Genomic DNA, 24128 nt, shown 5'->3' with positions numbered 1-24128 from the left:
GTTCGCCACCTAGACCCGTCAGGGACAAGAATTGAAGGATATTCTAAGGAGCGATGGTTTTATGATCTATTTGAACTACAGGCTTTCATCATCATCATTATCATCATTGCAGCCCGGAAGACGTTCATAGGCTCCCCCAAAGATCTCCAACGATCGGTCTTTTCCAATGCCTTCCCGCGATCTTGACCTGTATTCATTGATGAAGAAATTAAATTCTTTTTCCTGTATTCATTGATGAAGAAGTAAACTATAACAATAAATAATTTAAACTTGTTTAATTTCAGAACAAAATGGCGTTGAAGTATTTGGCAATCTTCATTATTATTCCAATAGTGTACGCAAGAATAGATATTAAAATTAAGGCATCGGACGACCCAACAAAACAGTATGTGAGGGTCTCTGGAAGTGATAGGAACATCATCAGCGATACGGAGCGGCATACCTTCCAGCTGGGAGACAACAATTTGAAGAACGCAGTCAACACCCATTTCGGCAAGCGCCCTGATGACGCCTTCCTCAGGAGCCCAACACCCTGGGGCGACCTTTATCAGACATATGGCTGGAACCAGGTCAACTGCATCCTAACTCCTAGTAGCGCAAGAATCCTTGGAGTTAGCTCAACCCCTACTATGGTTTTCACACAAATCTTCCACAACAACAGCTCGCTGTCGTCTACATTCAACGCGCAAATTCAACAACAAATTCAGAGCACAGTGACTTCTACTTGGGAGAAAGAAGGCGCGTTTACTGTAGGCCAGGAAATCAATTATGGTTACGATATCGAAGTATTCGCTGTCACGGGCACGACATCCTACTCTTACACAGCGAAGTGGGGCGAAAGTGTGACAAAGACGGAATCAGTTACTGTAGGATCCCAATCAGGTGTCGAAATGCCGCTGCAGCCTGGACAGAGCGTGGTAGCAGAGTTGTTTGCAACACGAGGGACCATGAAGATCCAAGTCGACTACCAGGCCAGACTGTCAGGCAGTGTCGCTGTGAACTACTCGAAGAAACACAACGGTCATCACTTTTGGCGCCTGGACGTCAACAGCGTGATGCGATCTGCCAATATGAAGACCTCGATAACGTCCAAGGAAATTATAGAAGTAGGTTTCTATTCAGACTCCAAAGTTGTAGTAAGAGATTACGACACACATGCTGTACTGTACGTTATACCGATGCAAATTTTCTAAATAACTTTGTAATTTTTGTTACCCGAATAAATTGATACTTTTATATGTCTTTCTTAGTTTAATATTTGTGCCCTATACTCTTTACTAGACGTGCCCGCGACTACGTCGCGTCAGCGTGGAATAGTAACCTTGAACATTCAATATTTATAATCGTATATAATCGTACCCAAAAAACCTAAACCCATCTCCCCTTTCAACCCATTACAACCCTTTCTTCGTATTATAAAGTAAACTATGTCCTTCCTCAGGTATAGGCAATCTGTGTACTAAATTTCATTTAAATAGATTCAATAGTTTTGGCATGAAAGCGAGATAAACAGATGGACAGGCAGACAAAGAGACGGACAGACAGATAGAGTTACTTTAGCATTTATAATATTAGTGAGGATTCATAAGCTAGTTTTCTATAGTAAGCTATTAGACTATCTGTGTACCAAATTTCATTTAAATGGGTATAAGGTATAAATAATTCACTTTTGCTTTTATAATATTAGTAAACTATAACGACTAAAGTCGTATCCGTCAGGCGGTAGTTGGCCTTCAGCCGCTCCATAAGTCCTTCCGCGGGTTTGAAGTGTCTTCTGCACTTGCCTTATTGTCGTCCGGTGAAACTGTAAAACCCAGCTACGGCCAACAGTCAGTTGCGGATCGCGAATATGTGGGGTCCTGAGCTAAATCTACTTAGGGACCTATCTAATTATAGTACTCAACTAAAAAAATACACCGACCAAAAACAAGCGACCAGAAATTCAATTCAATTCAATTCAATTTATTTACTGGAACATGTGTACATAATAGTCTTAAGATTATAATAGTTCCAAACATGCCCTGCCGTTTCCGGCGTGTAAAAACTTACAATAATATTTATTACATTTACATTATTATCACATTTTTATATTTAAAATTATTATTACAACACATTATTATGAAATTATTTTATTTAAAACTATTATTACAATTCATTATTATCATTTAAATAATCATTTGTGGAATAATAATATTTATTTAATATTTTAAATTGTTTAATGTTGAGATTTCTATAATTGTCTGGAAGATGATTGAAAATTCCCCGCACACTTGCATGGGTTATTAATCTCATTGGGTTGCCTCCCTTATGATAGATTTTTTAACATTCTAGATATTTTTTTATATTCTAAATATCGTTTCAGTGGGTACTGGGGCCCAGGACTGCAGCCCAAAAAGCCCTTAGGTAGATCCGCCACTGCCAACAGTATTAATTTATTTATTTATTAGCACACAAAATAGATTACAATTAATACAAGAATTTGATTAGCAACGTGTAGTTTGGTATAAAACTGGATTGTAATCCAACACTGTATGCCTAAAAGCTAAATTATATAGACGCATGCAATATACGCTGGATATGGTTATATGTATAATGAAAAGTAAACTAAATAGAAAACAATATATAAGTACCTAATACTATGAATCATTATGTTAATAGAAATTTATTTATATAAAAAAATAGGTAGAATCTATACATATAAATAAAATTGGAGTGTCTGGTTGTAATATTGAAATAACCGTTTTTACTACATGCATATATACGGTACATACACCAAAATAACATTTTTTGCAATTTTTGTCTATCTGTTTGCTCCGGCTAATCTCTGAAATGGCTGGACCGATTTTGACGGGACTATTTTTGGCAGGTAGCTCATGTAATAAGGAGTAACTTAGGCTACTGTTATTTTAGAAAAATAAAGTTATATTCCACATGGACGAAGTCGCGTGTACAGCTCGTATTAAATATAATTTGACACACTTTAATTTGAGTGTTTACGGTGGAAATTTAATTGTCTCTGGAACTGGACCAGTGTTGAATGACTTTCATGTAGGTCTATTACAGGCTCTTATGTCTTGTCAAATCTACTGAGAAGAACTGACAAGAAACTCAACTGAAAGAATACGATTCTTTTCAAATTTAATAACAGTTATACCCCTCCTGTGTTACACACAGCGCCATCTAGTAGTAAAGCAAAGCAGAATTGTGTTAAAGGTACTAGACAACTAATATAATATGTAATATACATTAAAAAACATACATAACATTAAGAAATCACCCACACGGATACAATCAACCATACGCATGAATGTTGACATCGTGCGAGGATTCGAACCCGCGACCATCGGAAGTAAAGCAGCGTGCTAAATAGCTAGACCAACGAGGTTGCCATATACATTACAATAACAAAATAGTTAAAAAAACCAATATAACTTAAACTTCTATATTACTTTTTGTAAACTTGTATTTAATATTGAAAAAAGCAATTTAACATTAACAATTATTAAATGTATTACTGATAATGTAACGACCTCTACCATCAAAACCCATTTAAAACTGAATACAATTTTAATTCGATTATGATATTAGTTTTTCTAAATGTTGATTAAATTATGACACAATCAACAATCAACACTTATATATATACATGTTGTTTTTTTGTATCACAATAGAATAGAAAACTTAATTTAAGCACTTTTGAATAGTCACAGTTATTCTACTTTTGCATCCTGCCCGTTATGACTTACGGTGCCGAAACTTTTTTTTTCGGACTACTCTAATACTGCTGGCCACAGCTGGCCTTTACAGCTTCACCGGACGTTAGGGGCGAGTGCAGATGGCACTCCAAACCCGCGGAAAGACTTATGGAGCAGCTGAAGGTCAACTCCTGCCTGACTTTAGTCTGAGGGCACCACTAGGGGTTCGAACCTCGGCTCAAGCCGTCGTAGTTTCGATCCCCGTTTGAATTGGACGGGGGATCGATCGGAGGGAAGGGCCGAAACGTGGACACTGACGATACGACTGGTCCACCAGCTCAAACTCGCTCAACAAGCCATGGAAAGAGCTATGCTTGGAGTTTCTCTGACGGATCAAATCCGTAACGAAGTAATTCGCTAGAGAACTAAGGTCATCGACAAAGCTCTACGTATTTGTAAGTTGAAGTGGCAGTGGACTGGTCATATCTGTCGTAGAACCGATGCTCGCTGGAGTAGACCAGTTCTAGAGTGGAGACCGCGAATTGGCAAACGTAGTGTAGGACGCCCCGCAGCTAGGTGGAGCGACGACATACGTAGGGTTGGATTGCGGGTAGTAACTGAAAGAGAAGGGCTGAAGATCGTGCCTTGGGAGAGGCTCATGTCCAGCAGTGGACTGCTGTGGGCATCAGATGAGATGAGATCCTTCTTTCAATCTACCACTCATTCTGAAAGCTGTCCCCTCAGAAGAAGAACGTGAAAAAAACTCGCATGCTCTTTTAAATAATCGACAGGACCCCATTCCATTATCATCCATAAAAATATGTATTACATAGAAAACACCCATAAATATAAATTACAATATTTTTTTTGTTTATTTATTTTATTCAGGCTATAGGTGTTCACTTATTTGTTATTTATGTCTTCTTGTATCTCCTGGTATACTATGGCTCCAGGTCTTTACTCCGCGGCGCTTGCGCGGGGAATCTCTCCTTTCTTGCGCACGGCGCGGCGGCTCGTGTACGCTCGGCGCGAGACGACAAAAAATAACACTAGTGTTTCCACATACACTACACAGGCTATATATTATAAATAACATATTGAAAATAGACTAACATATATACGGAATAATAATAAAATTGTCTCTATAGTAATGGCACTGACGACAGCAATCTGCCACGGTAGCGCCGTTACACCACCCCCTTCGGCCAGTAGTCCTCCGTCATGAAGGTGGGCAGCATGTTGTGGGGACCCGAGCTGAAGCTCGCGTTGTGATTCGATTCCAGCTGCGTCACCCTCAATGTCAGGTTACTTTTGGTCCGGATATAATCGACAATGTCCTGTTCCTTGGTAGTGTAGTGTAGGCGGGATAGGTACGAGTACATTGTCGTGGTCAGTGTAGCGGCACGCAACAAGAAGTTGGGCCCTGCCGGTGCTGTGTCGGTTTCGATTGGCCCTCTTTAAGCACCTTATCATTATGAATTAGAGCAAAATAATGTGAACAATGTGATCCTAAAAAAATGTAAACACACGTACAAATATTTATCCACCATATTCTAGACAAACCTGCGACCATCAAAAGTAGAGGTTACGGTGTAACCTATAACGTTATGCCCACTTTACACTCAGCCCGAGTGGGCAGGGAAGTGAGCAGCGTGAGTAAAGACGAGCTCCCTCGATTGTCGGCTTTTCGTGCGCAAGTCAAAGGACTGGCAGCGTGTTTTTACATTCAGCCCTCTCGCTCAGTTGTCGCCCAGCAATATATCCGGCAGCGCGAGTGGCAGGAGAATCGGCTGAATGTAAACGGAGCATTATACCTTTAGACAAAAATCAAATATTTACCTATACCGGTAAATTTATAGATATTATTAATTTAGGTTATGGTTTAGGCAAGAACAGCCTGTATAAATATTTTCCTAATCTTAATGAAAGAAGATATATAAATATGTGAGAGATGTGATTATAAATCATTGACTGACACCACACAAAGTAAGTAAGTGTTTTCTAATTTACTTATAATAAAAATAGATAATAAGCAGTGACGTAGCTACCTAGAGGCTAGGCGAAGCATTGCCCCGGGGCCCTCAAGCTCAGGTGGCCCTTGAACCCTTATCGGAAAATCTTAATCAAGCTGAACTTTTGAAAATTTCTGCCATTTTCAAAATAAATATGACAGGTTGCAACCCGACATTAATCATGGCAACTCAGTTGAGAGAAATTCGAAAGTTATATCTTCAGAATTCCCCTAAATTCTTTCTGTGGGTTGGCAGTGTTGTCCACTTGACGGATACCGATATGTACGTTTTAATAAAACTGTAATGTAGGGCCCCACTGCCGTTCGGGGCCCCTTTTTTGATTTGCCCCAGGGCCCTTGGTTACCTAACTACGCTACTGATAATAGGTATAGATTAAATAACCCTGAACAATTAACAGCGTCATCTAGTTCACCGTAAGTAGAGCTTGTGTTGTGGGTACTAGACAACTGATATAAATACATAGATTTTTGTTACTACATATAAAATATTCAGACCGATACAAACAATCATAGTCTTGAATACAAATGTTTGGACCGTGCGAGGAATCAAACCTGCGACCCGCGATTCCTTGCTCTGTACAAACATTTGTATTCATAAAATGATTGTATTGGTCTGAGTTATCTATGTATATATAAAAATTTATGTAATGTAATTATGTTTGTATTTATATCGGTTCTCTAACACACCGTACTCAACAGAAAACATTTGTATTCATGAGTGTGATTGTTTGTGTCGGTTGGGTGTTTTCTATGTATATTAAGTATGTATTTACGAAAAAAAATATCTATGTATTTGTATCAGTAAACTAGATAACGCTGTGTTAACGTCCTGAGATATTATTCAATTATTAAAATTTTTAGGCCATCATGCAGACAAAACATCTCGGTATCCTGTTCATCATACCTGCGATCCTCGCTAAAGTGGATATCAACATCGTCGCTTCTGATAACGAAGCAGAACGCGCAGCAGAAGTAGCTGGAAACATAGTGGACATCATCAGCGACGAAGAACGATCATCATTCGGAATCAGTGATAACAGTCTCAAAAATGCCGTGGGAACCTACTTTGGAAAACGGCCTGATGACGCCTTCGTAAGAAGCCCCACACCCTGGGGTGACCTCTACAAAAGCTACAACTGGGACCAAGTCACAAGAATCCTCACTCCAGTACGAGCGACCATCCTCAACGTTACCTCTCAACCTACCATCGTGATGAACCAAGTCTTCCACAACAACAGCACCAGAACTGCTACATTCAAAGCCCAAATTCAGCAGAAAGTCCAGAATACCATTACGTCCAAGTGGGAGAAGGGTGGTGATTTAACAGTAGGCCAGTCCATCGAGTATGGAATCAAGGTAGAAGCAGTTTCAGTGTCAGGAAAGACTTCTATGTCTTACAGTTCCCAATGGGGAAAATCGGTATCCAAAGCTGAGGCTGTGAGTGTAGGTTCAGAGTCGGGAGTACAAATAACTTTAGAACCTAATCAAGAAGTGATCGCTGAGCTCTATGCCACTCGAGGTACTATGCAAATAAAGGTGGACTACGAAGCCACTCTTTCTGGAGACACGGCTATTAATTATGGGAGGACGTATAAGGGTCATCATTTCTGGGCACTGGGCATCAATGATGTAATGAGGGCTGCGGATATCAGCACATCAATATCATCATCAGAAATTATAAGTGTTGGATACTACACCAGATCGAATGTCGTAATCAGGGATGGAGGCGTAATTTTAAAGTCCATTGATGTTTAATAAGTAGGAAACATAAACGAATTAATAAATTTAAAACGATTATAAAAAATGTCTTAATTTTAATAATAAAAGTGATTATTTTAACCCTTATCAATTCCTTGCTAATGTTATGAATGGGACTGTAACTCTGTCTGTCTAAAATGTTAAATGAATGTACACAGATAGGACAGAGAGACTTAGACTGTTATTAACGTCTCGTCATTATTAAAGTTAGAAGTTTGAAACTTATATTTATAGCTGTTGATTAAATATAAATAAATATGACATTCAAAGTTTGAGAAATAGAGGATGTAAGCTTATATGGCAAATCATCATTTTCGAAGCTGAAGAAAGATGAAAATTTTTTTTGGCGTTTTGGTTTAGATTTTGAAAAAAAATCTTTATTATTTATTTATTGGTCAAGATTACACGGACGTAAATGGAAATTTATCCTGCTAATAAATCCTACTAATATTATAAATGCAAAAGTTTGTACATGTGGATGAACGGATGGATGTTTGTTACTCTTTCACGCAAAAACTACTGAATTATAGCGATATTAATCCTTTAATATATAGTGCAAACGTTTGTGGGGTGAATTAGTATAAGTATATAAATAAAACAATATTATAAAATTTAACAACACACTTTCTTTTAAAAAATACTAATTATTACATTGTGTATTATATATGTACTTGACATGCGGGCTTCTTATCTTAATATATATTTATACAAGTAAATACACGCATTTACTAAGTAATATAATTATAAATAAATTTATATTAAAAATAAACAATAAATATATTTAGTTACATTTTAAATTGTCGCTTTCTTATGGTATTTTTTAATAATGATAATGGAATGGTGCACCTGTCTGCGCTAAGGGTATACGCTGGCGGGGCACCAGTTCAGGATGATAGGATGAACATGAGATCAGGTCAGTTAGCACATCGTGACAAATTCACCAGGAATTTATCACGATGGTTTCCAGGGGTAACCGCGTGGAGGTCTACCTGACTTGGTACATTGTTAGCGATGGAGTATTTAGTGCACATTACTAACAATCCCTTGTTATGGTATTTTAGGGATGATAATAGAATGACGATAATGTGATGATAATGTGATGAAATGATAAATAATGATGAAGGATGATAGGATAAGGATAAAGGATATTTTTTTAGTGAAGGTTTTGGGCTATTGTCAGGTGCGAAGACCTGTAGCACTACGACCGGTATAGATCTATTATGCTCGCCCTGTTTCAAAGTTCGCTACCTAGAACCGTCAGAGAGGGATGAAGTTAGGTCAGTTAATCCGTTATAATTAATTCACGTGGAATTAGCCACCATGCAGAGGACCAGGGAAGGTGTGGAGTTCGACCTGACATCGTATATTTCTAGAAAAGGGGGTCACTTTACTCTATTTCGATCAACCCTCTCCCTCATTTAAACTTGATGTGTGTACCTAGCTGAATTACAAATATAGTATCTTATTAATATTATAAACGCAAAAGTTTGTGAGTATGGATGGATGTTTGTTACTCTTTCACGCAAAAACTACTGAACGGATTTTGATGAAACTGTATTATAGCTTATACATCAGAATAACATACAGGCTATAAATTTCACGTGAAACCGGTAGATAGAGTTTTGTAATATATATTTTGAAGCAGAAACCGGAACGTAGGTTTTAGATTTCTTATTTACAATTATTTCAAGACGGGACAATTCCCGAATCATGGCAGCGCCGATATAAATACATTTGTTGTTATAAAGTAATTTTAACTGCAATAGTTCGGCCCACTGGATGGAACGTGTTGACTATATATGAACCGAATTATATATGTATATGCATTAGAGGAATGTAAGTTGAAACATTACATATGTAACTACTCGCCCCGGCTTCGCACGGGTGTACATGTATTATATAAACCTTCCTCTTGAATCCCTCTATCTATTAAAAAACCGCTTCAAAATCCGTTGCATAGTTTTAAAGATTTAAGCATATATAGGGACGGACAGACAGCGATAACGAGTTTGTACTATGTTAAATCCGTTGCGTAGTATTATAAAGATCATTAATTAAAAAAGATAGCATATATAGGGACAGACAGACAATGATCTAATCTGTTTTAACAAACATTCCTCTTCTTGTATATGATTGTAAACACCGTTATAAATAATTATACTAGTGCTAATGCCATATGTTTGCATCGAATCTGTTACTAGTGTTGGAAGTAAGGCGGTCGTTGTACTAAACCGATAGACAAAACCGAGGCCATCGATATACTATATGTATAATTTTAAATTAAATATCTTTAATATTTTAATTAAAAATTGTGATATGTATGAATATTGAAAAATGCTTAAAATATCCAATTAACTCATAGTTCTACTCAACCGATATATAAAAAATCGTCTTCCATTTTGGCTAAATCAGAAATCAAACTTTAGACTTAATTTATGTGAAACCAAGTTCTCTGCACCTTTACATAAATCCAAGCAAGTCCCGCGTAATGAACGATTTTAATTTTTTTTATTTATTAAAAAACGGTTGAGGAAATACTATGTGTGATTGAAGTTAATGGAATAACTGGCTGTAATCAATATTTGGAGAAAGTATACATAATATAATATTAATAAAAAGTTATACAAGATATAACTGAGTAGGTTATATGAGTCCGAAACCTAGGATAGACTTCGTGAAACTGCACCATTTTCCATAAAAATAATTCGAATTTTAAATAATTTTCCATTAAATAACCGAGCGGTTCGAATGAAAGCTTATTATTTTCAAATTTCGAACCATATTTATGTCCGGAGATTCTCTAGTTTCACGAATTTTCATTAAACCGCGCGGTTCGATAAAATAAGTTTGTTTTCAAATTTCGAACCAAATTTGTGTCCAAAGAGTCTCTAGTTTCACGAATATTATCACTGTTTCGGATTGATATACCATTCTCGTTGCAACCTGCACGAATATATCACTATTATGTGCATATAAACAACCTTAATTACATTATACAGGGTATTTAATTTAATTATGGTATACAGGATGTATTATTATGGTATACAATTGCAATTAAAAAAATACTTTAATGTGTCAAACACTGAGTCAGTTTTATTGATATGAATTAGAAATTTATATTAGAGAAAGAGAAATATATTGTCTTTAATAAGACAAATAACGGATAATATCTAATTATTAAGTATTTTTTTCTCTAATTATTTTATTTACTTAGTTTTATGTAACGGGAATAATAAACTGACATCTTACTTTATGGTAAGTGGCAACTATTGTCTATGTACAAGTACCCCGGATACAAATGTTTGTACAGTGCGAGGAATTGAGGCTGTCAATAGATGAGATAGAGATTACCACGCAGACGACTTTGTACAAAATCAAGTAGTCCTACTAAATTTCATGTTAGTTCCTGGTGCCATTCATAGTTCGGGTTTTGCATCAGACTAGCCGTATGGAATATACGACTAATAATTGAGCGATATAATTATAAGCAAGCCGTATACTTCTAATAGTTGAGTGATATAATAATAAATGAAATATTTTGGATCGAATCTTGAAATACACTAAATATAAATTCCAATTTCTCTAACAATAATCTCACATTTACTGTATACAGTATACAGGGTGTCATATAATTACAATATAGAGAGTGTTAGTAGGGTCACGTGTGATGGTACTGGAGGTGAGCTAGAGGGTGTTCGTAGAGCGGGTAGAGGGGCTGCGGGGCGTGCGCGGGGGGCGCCAACTGCTGCGGGTGGGGGGGCGCGTCGCTGTCGTCGTCTGTCGATGAATCTAACTGCTTGTCGCCGGCGCCGCCACTGAAAACAAACAAATATTTACAATGAGTATATATTTTACTAGCTTTTGCCCGCGAATTCACTCGCGTTAATTTATCCTCTTAGGGGTGGAATTTATCAAAATCCTTTTTAGGAGATGCCTACGTCATAGTAGCTTTATGCATGCAAAGTGTCAGCCCGATCGGTTTAAAATTGACAAAGTTTCATACAAATTTTCATCTCCTATTTTATCCCCTTAGGGGTAGAATTAATCAAAATCCTTTCTTAGCGGATGCCTACGTCATAACATCTACCTGCATGCCAAATTTCAGCCCGATCCGACCAGTGGTTTGGGCTGTGCGTTGATAGATCACTATGTCAGTCACCTTTGAGTTATATATATTTAGATTATATAATTAATAATAATAATCCTGGGCAATTTACGGGCAAGGGTTAGTAATATGGACTTATGATCTTATTGCTAAGTATGCACCTACATGGTAGGTGGTAGGTGGTCCCCCTGGAAATATATATATTTAAAAACTTATATATATAACTTCACATTGTTTAAGACCAGATAGAGGACATTTTTATTGAATAAAAGATACTATTTTATAGATGACTATTATAATGATGATCATAAAGACTTATAAGGACCTACTGTACTATTCTAGCTGACAACGTGATTTACTGTTTAAGTTGCTATGAAGTTGTTGACAAAAATTTACTGTAATATCACTATTATGTTATCATACACAATTTGTATTGTTTTGGATGAATAAATAAATAAATAATCTGTCATACTCGTGACCAGGTGCTTGTGGGGACTGGTCTGTTCGGGTTACGAACACTGATTAGACTTTGCTTTTGCAATAGCATATTCTAGTGGCCACTCAATTCTCCCAAATTTGAATTTAAAATGGAATCTGTATTATTGTAAACATGTACAACATTTATTTGAAAAGAATACGAGCTGAGTTTCTTATCAGTTCTTCACATCTAGAAATCATTCCGAACTGACGGTAGATTTGACATATCATAAGAGTCTGTAATAGACCTACATGAATAAAGATATTTTGAATTTGAATATTATTTTCCTATACAAACTGTCCCTTCCTGGGAATAAAATAAGGTCCGTTCAGTTTATTTACATACTTGAACTTCAAAAAACTTTTGACATATTAGTTAATTCTGAGACGGAATGGAGTTCGCGGGCTAGTGTTCAATACAATTTAAACTAATTATGGTCGAATGTCGACCATTGCACAAACACTACTATACGAAAAAAAAAACAAAAATAAGTAATTTTTTTTTTAATTTAATATTTTACGGCTCTGGATACAAGTCCTTTTTAGCCCAACATAAAATACAAAAAAGTAAATCAATTGAGTTTCGTGTCCAGTTCTTCTCAATTGGATCTATATACTGATCTGGACGGTAGGAAAAAATGATCATAAAAAAAATTGACATTCTTAAGCGGCTAAAATGTCCTACATGAATAAATGATTTTTGAATTTGAATATGAATAAATGAATTTGAATCTGAAGTAGGTACATACAGGTGTTTTTTTTATTTATTCATCGATCGAGAAAACAGTGGGCTCACAAAATAGGCAGACTCGTCGAATGGAACGCACAAAGTGACGTGTACACGATCTGACAGCCCGCCCCTGCGTAACTTGATACGCAGCGCGGGAAACATGGCCGCCGGCTGCTTTTTCTTTTTAATTTCAACTTTTTTTTTCACCTTTTCGCTAGGCTTAGACGTGATTCGGTTAGACGGTTTTCGTATTATAGTATTTTTAGATTGTATTGTTATTTAGAATTCTTGGTTACTTTTAAACGTTGAATACTTTTCGTTTAGTTATCTCTGTCTACCACTATTGAAGCAGAGGTAAGTGAAGCAAATACATTACAATTAAAAAACCAAATATTTTTAAATTATATTATAATAATTTTTGGTAATTTTTTAATGGTAGACGAATATTTTATTTAGTTATCTCTGTCTACAACAAAAGGACTTGGAGCAGAGGTAAACAAAGCAAATTTATTATATTAACTCGTCATACATTTACTCCATCTATGTTAATCTCATTGTAAGTGAATTTAGATTCTATTATGAACAAATATAAATTAATCTTAATTCCTAAAAAGCAGACACTCGATGGTAAACGGTTACCGTAGCCTATGGACGCCTGAAACACCAGGGGTGTGACATAAATTTCCATACATTCGTATAGAAAAAAATAACTAATAGCAATGAAGTAATAACAGCGCCATCTAGTCCTAAGCTAAGCAGAGCTTGTGTTATGGTTAGGTACAACTCATACATATAAATGCATAGATACATTTTTTTGTAAATACATACCAAACACCCAGAGTAATACAAACAATCATACTCATGAATACAAATGTTTGTACCGTATAAGGAATCGAACCCGCAACTCTTGAAAGTAAAGCGGGGTGTGTGTTACATCACTAGACCACCGAGGTCAGCTAAATAAGAGGAAGATGGCGCATATATGCTTAGATTATTAACTTTCTTTATGTATATACATAGAGAAAGTTACTACTAAGGGAAAATAAAAAAAATAACAAAAAAAAACATACAAAACCGAGACACGACCATCCATAAGCTATGTTCAATCATGCCTAAGTTTCTACTTTATTAAGCATTAGAATTAGATGCAGTTCGATGCAAAAAATATGAAAAAAAAAATTCAAAGCGAGTGCTTTGTTCTATTTATATTGACGATATCTACGGTATGGCGGATTATGAGGCTGTTTGGTCTCTAGTTCGATCCCGGTATACTATTTTTTTATATAAATGATATAAAAAATTAGTTTCTATATAAATGATGACTTATTTGAAATTTGATATTTTTTTTAATAATAATCCAGGACAATTCTCACAACGTGATCTAGTCTCAAGCTATACAGAGCTTGTGCTATGGGTACTAGACAACTGATATTATTAATGATAAATTATGTATTTTTTTTAAATACGTACATAAAATACATAGAAAAAACCCAGACTGATACAAACAAGTATACTTATGAATACAAACGTTTGTATCGTGCGAAAGATCGAACCCTATCGAAAGTAAAGTGAACCCGCGACCATCGGAAGTAAAGCAGTGTGCGAAACCAGTACACCAGCTAAAATCGTGGTTATATAATCATTACATAGTATAAAACAAAGTCACTGTCGCTGTCTGTCCGTCCCTATGTAAGCTTAAATCTTTAAAACTACGCAACGGGTTTTGAAGCGGTTTTTTTAAATATAGAGTGATTCTAGAGGAAGGCTTATATATATAATACATGTACACCCGGGTGAAGCCGGAGCGAGTAGCTAGTTGTGTATAATTACAGTGTATGCAATGCATTTATTATACATAGGCACAGATAAGAATAGTCTAGTCACCACTCAGTACCGCAGAAACAATTCTGATGAATAATTTGTATGAATCCATATTCTTTTATTCTTTTCTTTTATCTCCCCCAAGTCCCAATCTATGGAGATTGGGACTTGGGGGAGGAAAAGAAGATAAAAGAAAAGAACGACATTGTTACCCATTATATCAGTATAATTCTTGTATTAAATATTTATTGCAATAAATAAATAAAATAAATTGAGATTCGGGAAATAGCTTACGCCGTTTGAGAAGAATTAGTAAGAAAGTCTATTGCTTTTTCAAAAAAATGTTCAACTTTACATTTTAAAGTCAAAACTTGGGTGAATACCACATACGACAGCCTCGGTGGTGTAACGGTTTAACACACCACATTACTTCCGACGGTCACGAGTTCGATTCTCCACATGGTACAGATTGTATTTATGAGTATGATTGATTATCGATATAATCAATCTGGGTGTTTTTTTATGTATATTGTATATGTTTTAAGTTTGACGCGGTCATTATTTATAAGTATAATTAATAAATCACGGGATGTTACCATGTTTTGGTTTTATTTTTGTTGAGTTCCGATATTTCGGCAATGTTCAAACCGTTAAACAGTTAAACAGTTTACCCGTGATCATGGCCGTTGAAACACTGCCGAAATATCGGAAACTCAAGAAAAATAAAACATGGTAAGATCCCGTGAGTTACTAATTATACTTATTGTATATATCTTTCCAAAATACATATAATATTAGTATTTATATCAGTTGTCTAATACCCATAACACAGCTTTTCTTAGCTTGGGACTAGATGGCGCTGTGTGAATTCTCCTACGTTATTATGTCAAATTTAATCAATATCCAGCCGTAGAGTCGTTAAAACCCAACAAACAGACAGACATGCACACTTTTGCAGCACAAGCTCTGCTTAGCGTGAGACTGGAAGTAGACGAATTGAAATTAAAATTCTACTTTTTTTAACAACCAACTTTAATAAGTTTACTAAAGTGGAGTGGTACCTCTCTCTCACCTATTTCTGCCACCAAACAGCTTTTTTTTATTAGGGTGTTTGAGCTATTGTTAGGTAAGACCTGAAACACTGCGACCTGTATAGATCTATTGTGCTCGCCCTTTTTCAAAGTTCGTTACTAGGTAGCGCTACGGGTCTAAACCCTCCCTAAAATATGGTCGAGCGCAGTGATGGCTGGCTCATCCGTCATGCTCGTGAACGAGTGCTGCTTGTACGGACTGGACTGCTCTTATCACTAGGACTGATTTAATCTTATTGTGTTTTTATATTTGAGCCTAAATAAATTAGTGCTGGTTGGTAGTTTGTATTCACACGTTTCGACTTGTAAAGTGTAAATTTACAAGGATTGTTTAACAGAGCAACACACAAGTTTCTTGGTTATTCTTCTTGTAATGAGACAGCTTTCCGAATAAGCATAATAATAATGTTGACTATTCAAAAGTGCATAAATTAAGTTTATTTGAATAAATGATTTTCTATTCTATTCTTCCTCCGTCCTTATTCAAGGTTCGCTACCTAGACCCGTGAGGGACAAGAATTGAAGGATTACTTGACCAAGCACTTTACTTTGTATTTGGATGCTGATTAGACAGTGAAATTACAGGATAAGGGAGATGAGAGATCACATCTTAATACTCTGTGAATGACAACGCAGACGTCTACTACAAAACTCAGGTATGGATGGATGGATGTTTGTTACTCTTTCACGCAAAAACTACTGAATGGTTTTTAATGAAACTTAACAATAATATACATCGGAATAACACATCCTTACTAATATTATAAACTAGCTACTTTCGCCCGGGTGTACATGTATTATACATATAAACCTTCCTCTAGAATCACTCTATCTATTAAAAAACCACTTCAAAATCCGTTGCGTAGTATATATATAAAGATTTAAGTATATATGGGGACGGACAGACAACGACAGCGACTTTGTTTTATACTATGTAATCATGCGAACGTAACTCTGTCTGTCTGTCTCGCTTTCGCGCCACAACTACTGAACCGATTTAATATGAAGTTTGGTACACACATTGTCTAGACCCCGAGAAAGGACATAGTCTACTTTTTACGTGAAAAAAGGGTTGTAAGGGGTTGAAAGGGATGAAACGTATGGAAGAATCTTCATTTTTAAAGTTTGAAGCTTACAAATTATCTTTTAGGCTGTTGATTGAGTTGTATGGAATTCTGTATGTAAAACTTTTTTATTTGGTTTTTATTGCATTATATTACTAAATACTTTTTAATTATTTGGTCAAGGTCACTAATTTTGCATGGACGAAGTCGTGGATTTTTTGAGGGTGAAACACAACTAGTATTTTAATGCAAGTAGCTATATTAGTTTGACAAAGCCAATTAGTAACAAATTCACAGTTAACAATAATATCTGCGGCGAAGTTCGGCCCTGTTCGCTTTTAGGACGCAGATGTGCCGGTGTCAGGTTACATACTGTTGTCCCATTCACACAATAGTGTTGTCTCTTTCGTATACTATACGTCACAGGCTATGGACTGTTTATAGCAACATTATTTCAACCGATTTTTTAATGTACTGGATGGAATGGCAAACAAACTGACGGACCACCTGATGGAAACAGTCACCAATATATATGTGGAAAGAGGTTTTATGGGTAACATTTGTATTGTAGTTTTCTTTTTAAATTATAATAATAATAACCCTAGACCATTCAAACACTGAAGTCTAGACCCAATCTAAGCAGAGCTTGTTTTGTAGGTACTAGACAACTGATATAAGTAGTTACATACATTTCCTTTTTAAATACATACATAATATACATAGAAAACACCGAGCGATACAAACAATCATACTTATGAATACAAATGTATACAGACATTTTGTACAGTGCGAGGAATTGAACGCGTGTCAATCAGAAGTAAGGCGGTGTACTAAACAACTAAACCATTGTGTTCGTTAGAGTATTTTTGACAGGATATAAATAACTTAATAGATTTATATTATTTTGTTTAATTCCGCTACAATTAGCATGTGTGAGACCACTAATATTAAGTGTGGTAACTTGACTACCATTACGACCTTCTCTAATGGTGATCAAATGTAGATCGTTGTTGAGTTTACACCCATATCGCGACACGTGTTTCGCCTCTGAACGAGGCATCATCAGGCATTGAATAGAGTTCTGGTATAGCTTGAAAGCCTAGTGTTTGACAGTTCGGCGACCAAACCGCGACTGGTAATTTGACCGTAAAGATATTTTGTTGATTTGATATGTAGATATATTCTTGATCAACACTGATATCCCAATGTTCCCATGGTATCATTTGTTATCAAAACCAATCCTATGAGTTATCAGTCTTAAACATATAACTTTGTTTAGTTCAAATTTTAAAATACTATACCAAGAATATGCCAATCCAATTTGCACTTTAAGCATGCGGTAATAAAGTTACATTTCCACTTGGAACGCACTTTGTTCTCTAATTTTGTTTGGTCCAAATTTTAAAATACTATACCAAGAATGTGCCAATCCAATTTGCACTTTAAGTATGCGGTAATAAAGTTACATTTCCACTTGGTACACAGTTTGTTCAACTTGAAATATCATATTACAGACGAAGCCAGTCAAATGGATAAGCAAACATACTCCCCTCTGTTATATTTCAGTACTGTATATTTATACACATGTATAAGTATAATAACATTGTTTATACTCAAGTTTCATTGCTACAGTATAACCCACAGGTTCATGCCAATATTTTTTTTATATTTCGTACTAGCTATTTCCGCGACTTCGTCCGCGTGGAATTTAATTATATTTTTCTAAAATAAAAGTAGCCTAAGTTACTCCTTATTACATCAAATTCAAATTCAAATTCAAATTCAAAAATCATTTATTCATGTAGGACATTTTAGCCGCTTATGAACGTCAAATTTTTACATTATAATTTTATTTTTTTCCCTACCGTCCAGTTCGGTATATAGATCCAATTGAGAAGAACTGGCAAGAAACTCAATTGAATTACTTTTTTTTTAAAGCCAGTTTATTTACAATGTATATTTATATAGGTGTCTATGTCTAACATTAAATGAAAATTCAGTGCATGAACAACTATTGCCATGCACACTCGTCATTCAAGTAATCGTTTAGTGAGTAATAGGCTTTGCTCAGTAAATATGATTTAACAGTTGTTTTGAATTTATTTAAGGGTAATTCCAACATATCCTTTGGTATCTTATTGTAAATTTTTATACCTATTCCCATAAAAGACCTATTAACTTTTTCTAAACGATACTTGGGGACAGCAAGTTTGTCTTTAAATCTTGTATTAATATTATGAATATTGCTGTTTTTTGGAAATAAGTCAAGATTTTTATGAACATATAGGATATTTGAATATATAAATTGAGAAGCAACGGTGAGAATATTTGCCTCTTTAAATTTCTCTCTTAATGAGTCACGACTCTTCATACAGTAGATCGCTCGAACGGCACGTTTTTGTAATATGAATATATTTTTAATATCTGCCGCTTTTCCCCATAGTAATATTCCATAAGAGAGTAAACTATGAAAATAACTAAAATAGACTAATCTAGCAGTATCAGTATCAGTGTACTGTCTAACCTTACGCACGGCAAAAGCTGCTGAACTTAGTTTCGCTGCAAGGCTTTGAATTTGTGCACCCCATTGTGTTTTATTATCTAGTGTGATTCCTAGAAAGACAGTAGATTCTATAAATTCCAGAGATTCGTCATTTAATTTAATATTGCAATTAAATTAAATGACGAATCTCGTAGACGAATAAGTAGTTACCTAATTTTATTAAATTATCCAACTGATCAGAATATTCATGTATTTCATTCTTAGCTGATTCGTATTTCAAAGATAAATTGGACAACGAGTTCTCTAATAGTTTAATTTTTTGTGATAATTCATCTATTTCTAAATCTTTGTTATATATTTTTTCTTTACAATTATTTAATTCTATTGATAAGTCAATTTTTTGCTTCCTAGTAATAATTGATTTTAAACACTTTTTATGACTTTTCACTAAATTTTCTGATTTTCGAATAAATTTATTTAATTTTACATATTTTTTTAACTTATTACTACTATTAATAGGTACTTTATTAGGACTATAGGAGCTTGGTGTATTTGTCAAATCTATGGTCACAAGGGGCAGAGCAGATGTTTGATCACTAGTAGTATTTAACATTTCTGTATACAGATCCATGGTCTCGTTATAACTACTCAACCGCCTGCGATCCAACAAAGATTTATTTTGTGATTGAACTTCCTCAAGGTGCCGCTCTAGATGAGTGATTTTCTGCAATGCTGACTCATATGTGTCTCTGCACAGATCATATTTATTTACAATTTCTATTATAATAAATATTCATCTTATCATCCTCCACTGGTGCCCCGCTAGCGTAAACTGTTAGCGCAGGCGGGTGCACCATTCCATTATCATACGAAATATAAAAAAAATGACATGAACGTGTAGGTTATACTCTGGCAATGAAACTTTAGTATAAACAATGTTATTATATTGGGGGGAAATGGATTGTTAGTAATGTATCATGTTGGATCGACCTCCACGCGGTGTCCCTGGAAATTATCGTGGTAAATTGCCATTTGTCAAGGTGGCACCATTTCATAATCATCCATAAAAAAAAATATATATTCGCATATCAAATTCTCATTAAAAAATTATATAAGTAAAGTAATACAATAAAATATAATTTTATTTATTACTGTATGGTATATACTGGTAATACAATATACAATTATTTAATACTAGCTGTACCCTCGGTTTCACGCCGCGACGTGTAGCTAATCTTTACATAATATAAAACAAAGTCACTGTCGCTGTCTGTCACTATGTATGCTTAAATCTTTAAAACTACGTAATGGATTTTGAAGCGGTTTTTTTAATAGATAGAGTGATTCTAGAGGAAGGTTTATATGTATAATACATGTACAGCCGGGTGAAGCCAGGGCGAGTAGCTAGTAACATAGTATAAAACAAAGTCGCTGTCGCTGTCTGTCACTATGTATGCTTAAATCTTTAAAACTACGTAATGGATTTTGTAGGGTTTTTTTAATAGATAGAGTGATTCAAGAGGAAGGTTTATATGTATAATACATGTACACCCGTACGAAGCCGGGGCGAGTAGCTAGTTGCATAGTATAAATACAAAGTCGCTGTCGCTGTCTGTCACTATGTATGCTTAAATCTTTAAAACTACGTAATGGATTTTGTAGCGGTTTTTTTAATAGATAGAGTGATTTTAGAGGAAGGTTTATATGTATAATACATGTACACCCGGGTGAAGCCAGGGCGAGTAGCTAGTAACATAGTATAATACAAAGTCGCTGTCGCTGTCTGTCTCTATGTATGCTTAAATTTTTAAAACTACGCAACGGATTTTGTAGCAGTTTTTTTAATAGATGCAGTGATTCAAGAGGAAGGTTTATATATATAATACATGTACACCCATGCGGAGCCAGGGCGAGTAGCTAGTTATTAATAAACTAAAATGACAATTCTGGAATCGAACCCGTACTAGCTAGGTACGGGTGGTCATGCATGTCGACGAGTTATATTTTTTAAACAATAACGCGCTACAGTGGGACAGGCCCACCCGTGCATTCAGCTATACCCATAAAACTTGGCCCATAGTTTTAATGTTGTCTCGGTGAATTATGTTTTAGGGTTCCGTAATATAAATCTTAATAATAAAAACGCGAAAGTTTGAAAGTATGGATGGATATTTGTTGCTCTTTCACACAAAAACTACTGAACGGATTTTGATGAAACTTTACAGTAATATAGCTTATGCACCAGAATAACACATGGGTTAATTTTTTATTGAAATTTAACGCGGGTGCAACCGCGGGTTTTGCTAGTAACATTATAAATGCGAAAGTTTGTGAGTATGGATGTTTGTTACTCTTTCACACAAAAATTATTGAACGGATTTTGATGAAACTTAATACTAGTATAGCTTATACATCAGAATAACACATAGGGTATAATTTTATAAGATATTATGTAAATTGGGCGAAATATAATGATAAATGTTGTGAAAGTGTGATGCAGACGAAGATGCGTGGGTCAGCTAGTACCAAATGCAGAAGAAACAGATATCGACACGTATCCTTCTTTGTATCACATTATATCTTCGCTAAAATTGATTTTTGATGATTCTTTTCACTATTGTAAGCGTATAATGAGCACCTTGATTTTTGTATTTGTGCATTGAAGTTTTAATCTATACATATAAATAAAATTGCAGTGTATGTTTGCAACATTGAAATACTACATGCATATGAATGTATATACGGTACATTCATATGTTATATAACATTCTGCATAATAACATCTACGTAGTTAGATAAGATATAAAAATTGTTAACTTGCTAACCTCTTAATTTTAAAGTCGGTTGATTGAAAAGAACATACAAACTCAAAAATAAGATATACTATTACGAAATTAATGAAACAAATTATATATATCTTTATTTATAACAATATCATAAACGGAAACAAAAAAAGGGCCGTTTCAACGATAACATTTGAGGATTGAACCCGGGACTTCTGCATCATTGGAGCAGAACAGATGTGCTGATGGGATACACAGATAAACAGATTAACAACTTTGTTATATTATATCATCGTTATCTTTCATTTACAATGAAATATAATAGAAACAACTGATCTACACCAGTCAACACGTTAGTGGGTTAGAATCCCGGCGGCAACAAAAAAAATGTAATTTAAATTTCGGCTTATATGAGATTCACATGAATATCAAATAATTTATATTAATAACAAGCCTTGACAATTCATACAACGCCATCTAGTCCCAAGCTAAGTAGAACTTTTGATATATTCTAGACAACTGATAAAGATACTTAAATATATATATTTAATACATAATAAACACCCAAACCAATACCAACAATTATACTCATAAATACAAATGTTTGCATCGCGCAAGGAATCGAATCTGTGATCATCATAAGACAGTGTGCTAAACCGCTAGACCACCCAGGTCGTCGAACATACTCGAATACTTTACTAAAGAAGCGTTCGATTTTTCCTTCCCCCAATTCTTCGTGAATTCATCACGATGGGCTGACCTGACCTCATGCTCATCTTATCATCCTCCACTGGTGCCCCGCCAGCGTATACCGTTAGCGCAGGCTGGTGCACCATTACATTATCTTAATAATATCATAAACACGAACGTATGTGAGTTGAGATGTTTGTTACTCTTTCACGCAAAAACTAGTGAACAGATTTTGATAAAACTTTACAGTAATATAGCTTATACATCAGAATAACATATAGGCTATAAATTTCGGGTGAAACCGCGGGCGCAGCTAGTCATTAATAAAAAAAACAGCCGGCAAGGTTGGTCATTTGTTTAGTATGGTTTTAATTTTGTACGGAACACTGCGTGAACTTTCAAACGCGCTGTCTTGACGTGGGTTGTAACTTTAGCTGTATTGGAGTGTACGAGTACATGTCATAAGGACCGAAGTGCCACCGCGATATTCGATATTGTGACAAACGGTCAAATAGTCAATATATTTTATTATTATGTTTGGTGATAAATAAATTATCAATAATAATAATCTCAGGACAATTCACACAGCGCCATCTAGGCCCAAGTTAAGCTAACTAAAGCTTGTGTTATGGGTACTAGATACAAATACATAGATTTTTTTTGTAAATACATATATATTTACATAGAAAACACCCGGACCGATACATACGATCATACCTATGAATAGAAATGTCTGTGCTGTGCGAGGAACCCGCGACCATAGGAAGTAAGGCGGTGTGCTAAACCACTAGACCACCGAGGCCGGAAATCAATCTAATCTTATAATACAAAATTTTTGTATCACAATATTAGTTACCATATTGCTCCGAAATGACTTGACCGATTTTTATAAAATTCTATATTCAGTAGGTCTGAGAATCGGCTACTATCTATTTTTCTTACCCTTGAGTGATAAGGATTGTCCACCCCTAATGCTTATTTTTTATTTTTTGACAATACATACAATCCTAATTTTTCAATCTTGTATCATAAACTCCTATTTTTTAATAGCGATTTAATTTATATGGCATAACGACGTTATAACAGCGCAGTCTGACAGTAGGTATACATATTACGAAAAAACTAATATAAGTAATAAAATTTAATAGAAACTCACCTATCTTTGTGTTCTGCTTGTCTGTCCCTTTGTCTTCTGTTTTTGAACCAATTTGAAACCTGTCGAAGAACATCTCTGTTAATTAAATATCTTATTTAGTATACCAATAGTAGATTTTGTGTAAAATCTTACAATGTAATGATAGATGTAAAATCATACTGATATATACAAATTTTGGTACCGCGCCAGGAATCGAACTCGCGATCATCGGAAGTGAAGCGGT

General features: G+C 35.2%; 3 protein-coding genes across 3 annotated transcripts in view; 2 read left to right on the top strand and 1 right to left on the bottom strand.

The window, feature by feature from the left end:
- Positions 1-290: 290 nt before the first annotated feature.
- On the top strand, positions 291-1193 carry LOC131843350 (spherulin-2A-like). The gene has a single exon (XM_059191978.1). The coding sequence runs from the start codon at positions 291-293 to the stop codon at positions 1191-1193; it is 903 nt and encodes a 300-aa protein (XP_059047961.1).
- Positions 1194-6594: 5401 nt separating this feature from the next.
- Positions 6595-7482, top strand: LOC131843340 (spherulin-2A-like). The gene has a single exon (XM_059191968.1). The coding sequence runs from the start codon at positions 6595-6597 to the stop codon at positions 7480-7482; it is 888 nt and encodes a 295-aa protein (XP_059047951.1).
- A 3394-nt stretch (positions 7483-10876) lies between these two features.
- LOC131843354 (homeobox protein six1a-like) overlaps positions 10877-24128 on the bottom strand; it is a 43407-nt gene continuing 30155 nt past the window's right edge. The window contains exons 6-7 of the mRNA XM_059191983.1: positions 23906-23964; positions 10877-11300 (exon numbers count right to left, since the gene is read on the bottom strand). Coding sequence (XP_059047966.1) covers positions 11144-11300; positions 23906-23964 — 216 coding nt within the window. The 3' untranslated portion in view covers positions 10877-11143. The remainder of the gene's footprint in view (positions 11301-23905; positions 23965-24128) is intronic.

This window comes from Achroia grisella, unplaced genomic scaffold (genome assembly GCF_030625045.1).
Source record: "Achroia grisella isolate CSIRO2021 unplaced genomic scaffold, CSIRO_AGI_Agris_v1 utg295, whole genome shotgun sequence".
Classification (NCBI taxonomy): domain Eukaryota; kingdom Metazoa; phylum Arthropoda; class Insecta; order Lepidoptera; family Pyralidae; genus Achroia; species Achroia grisella.
This window is presented reverse-complemented; position numbering and strand designations above follow the sequence as displayed.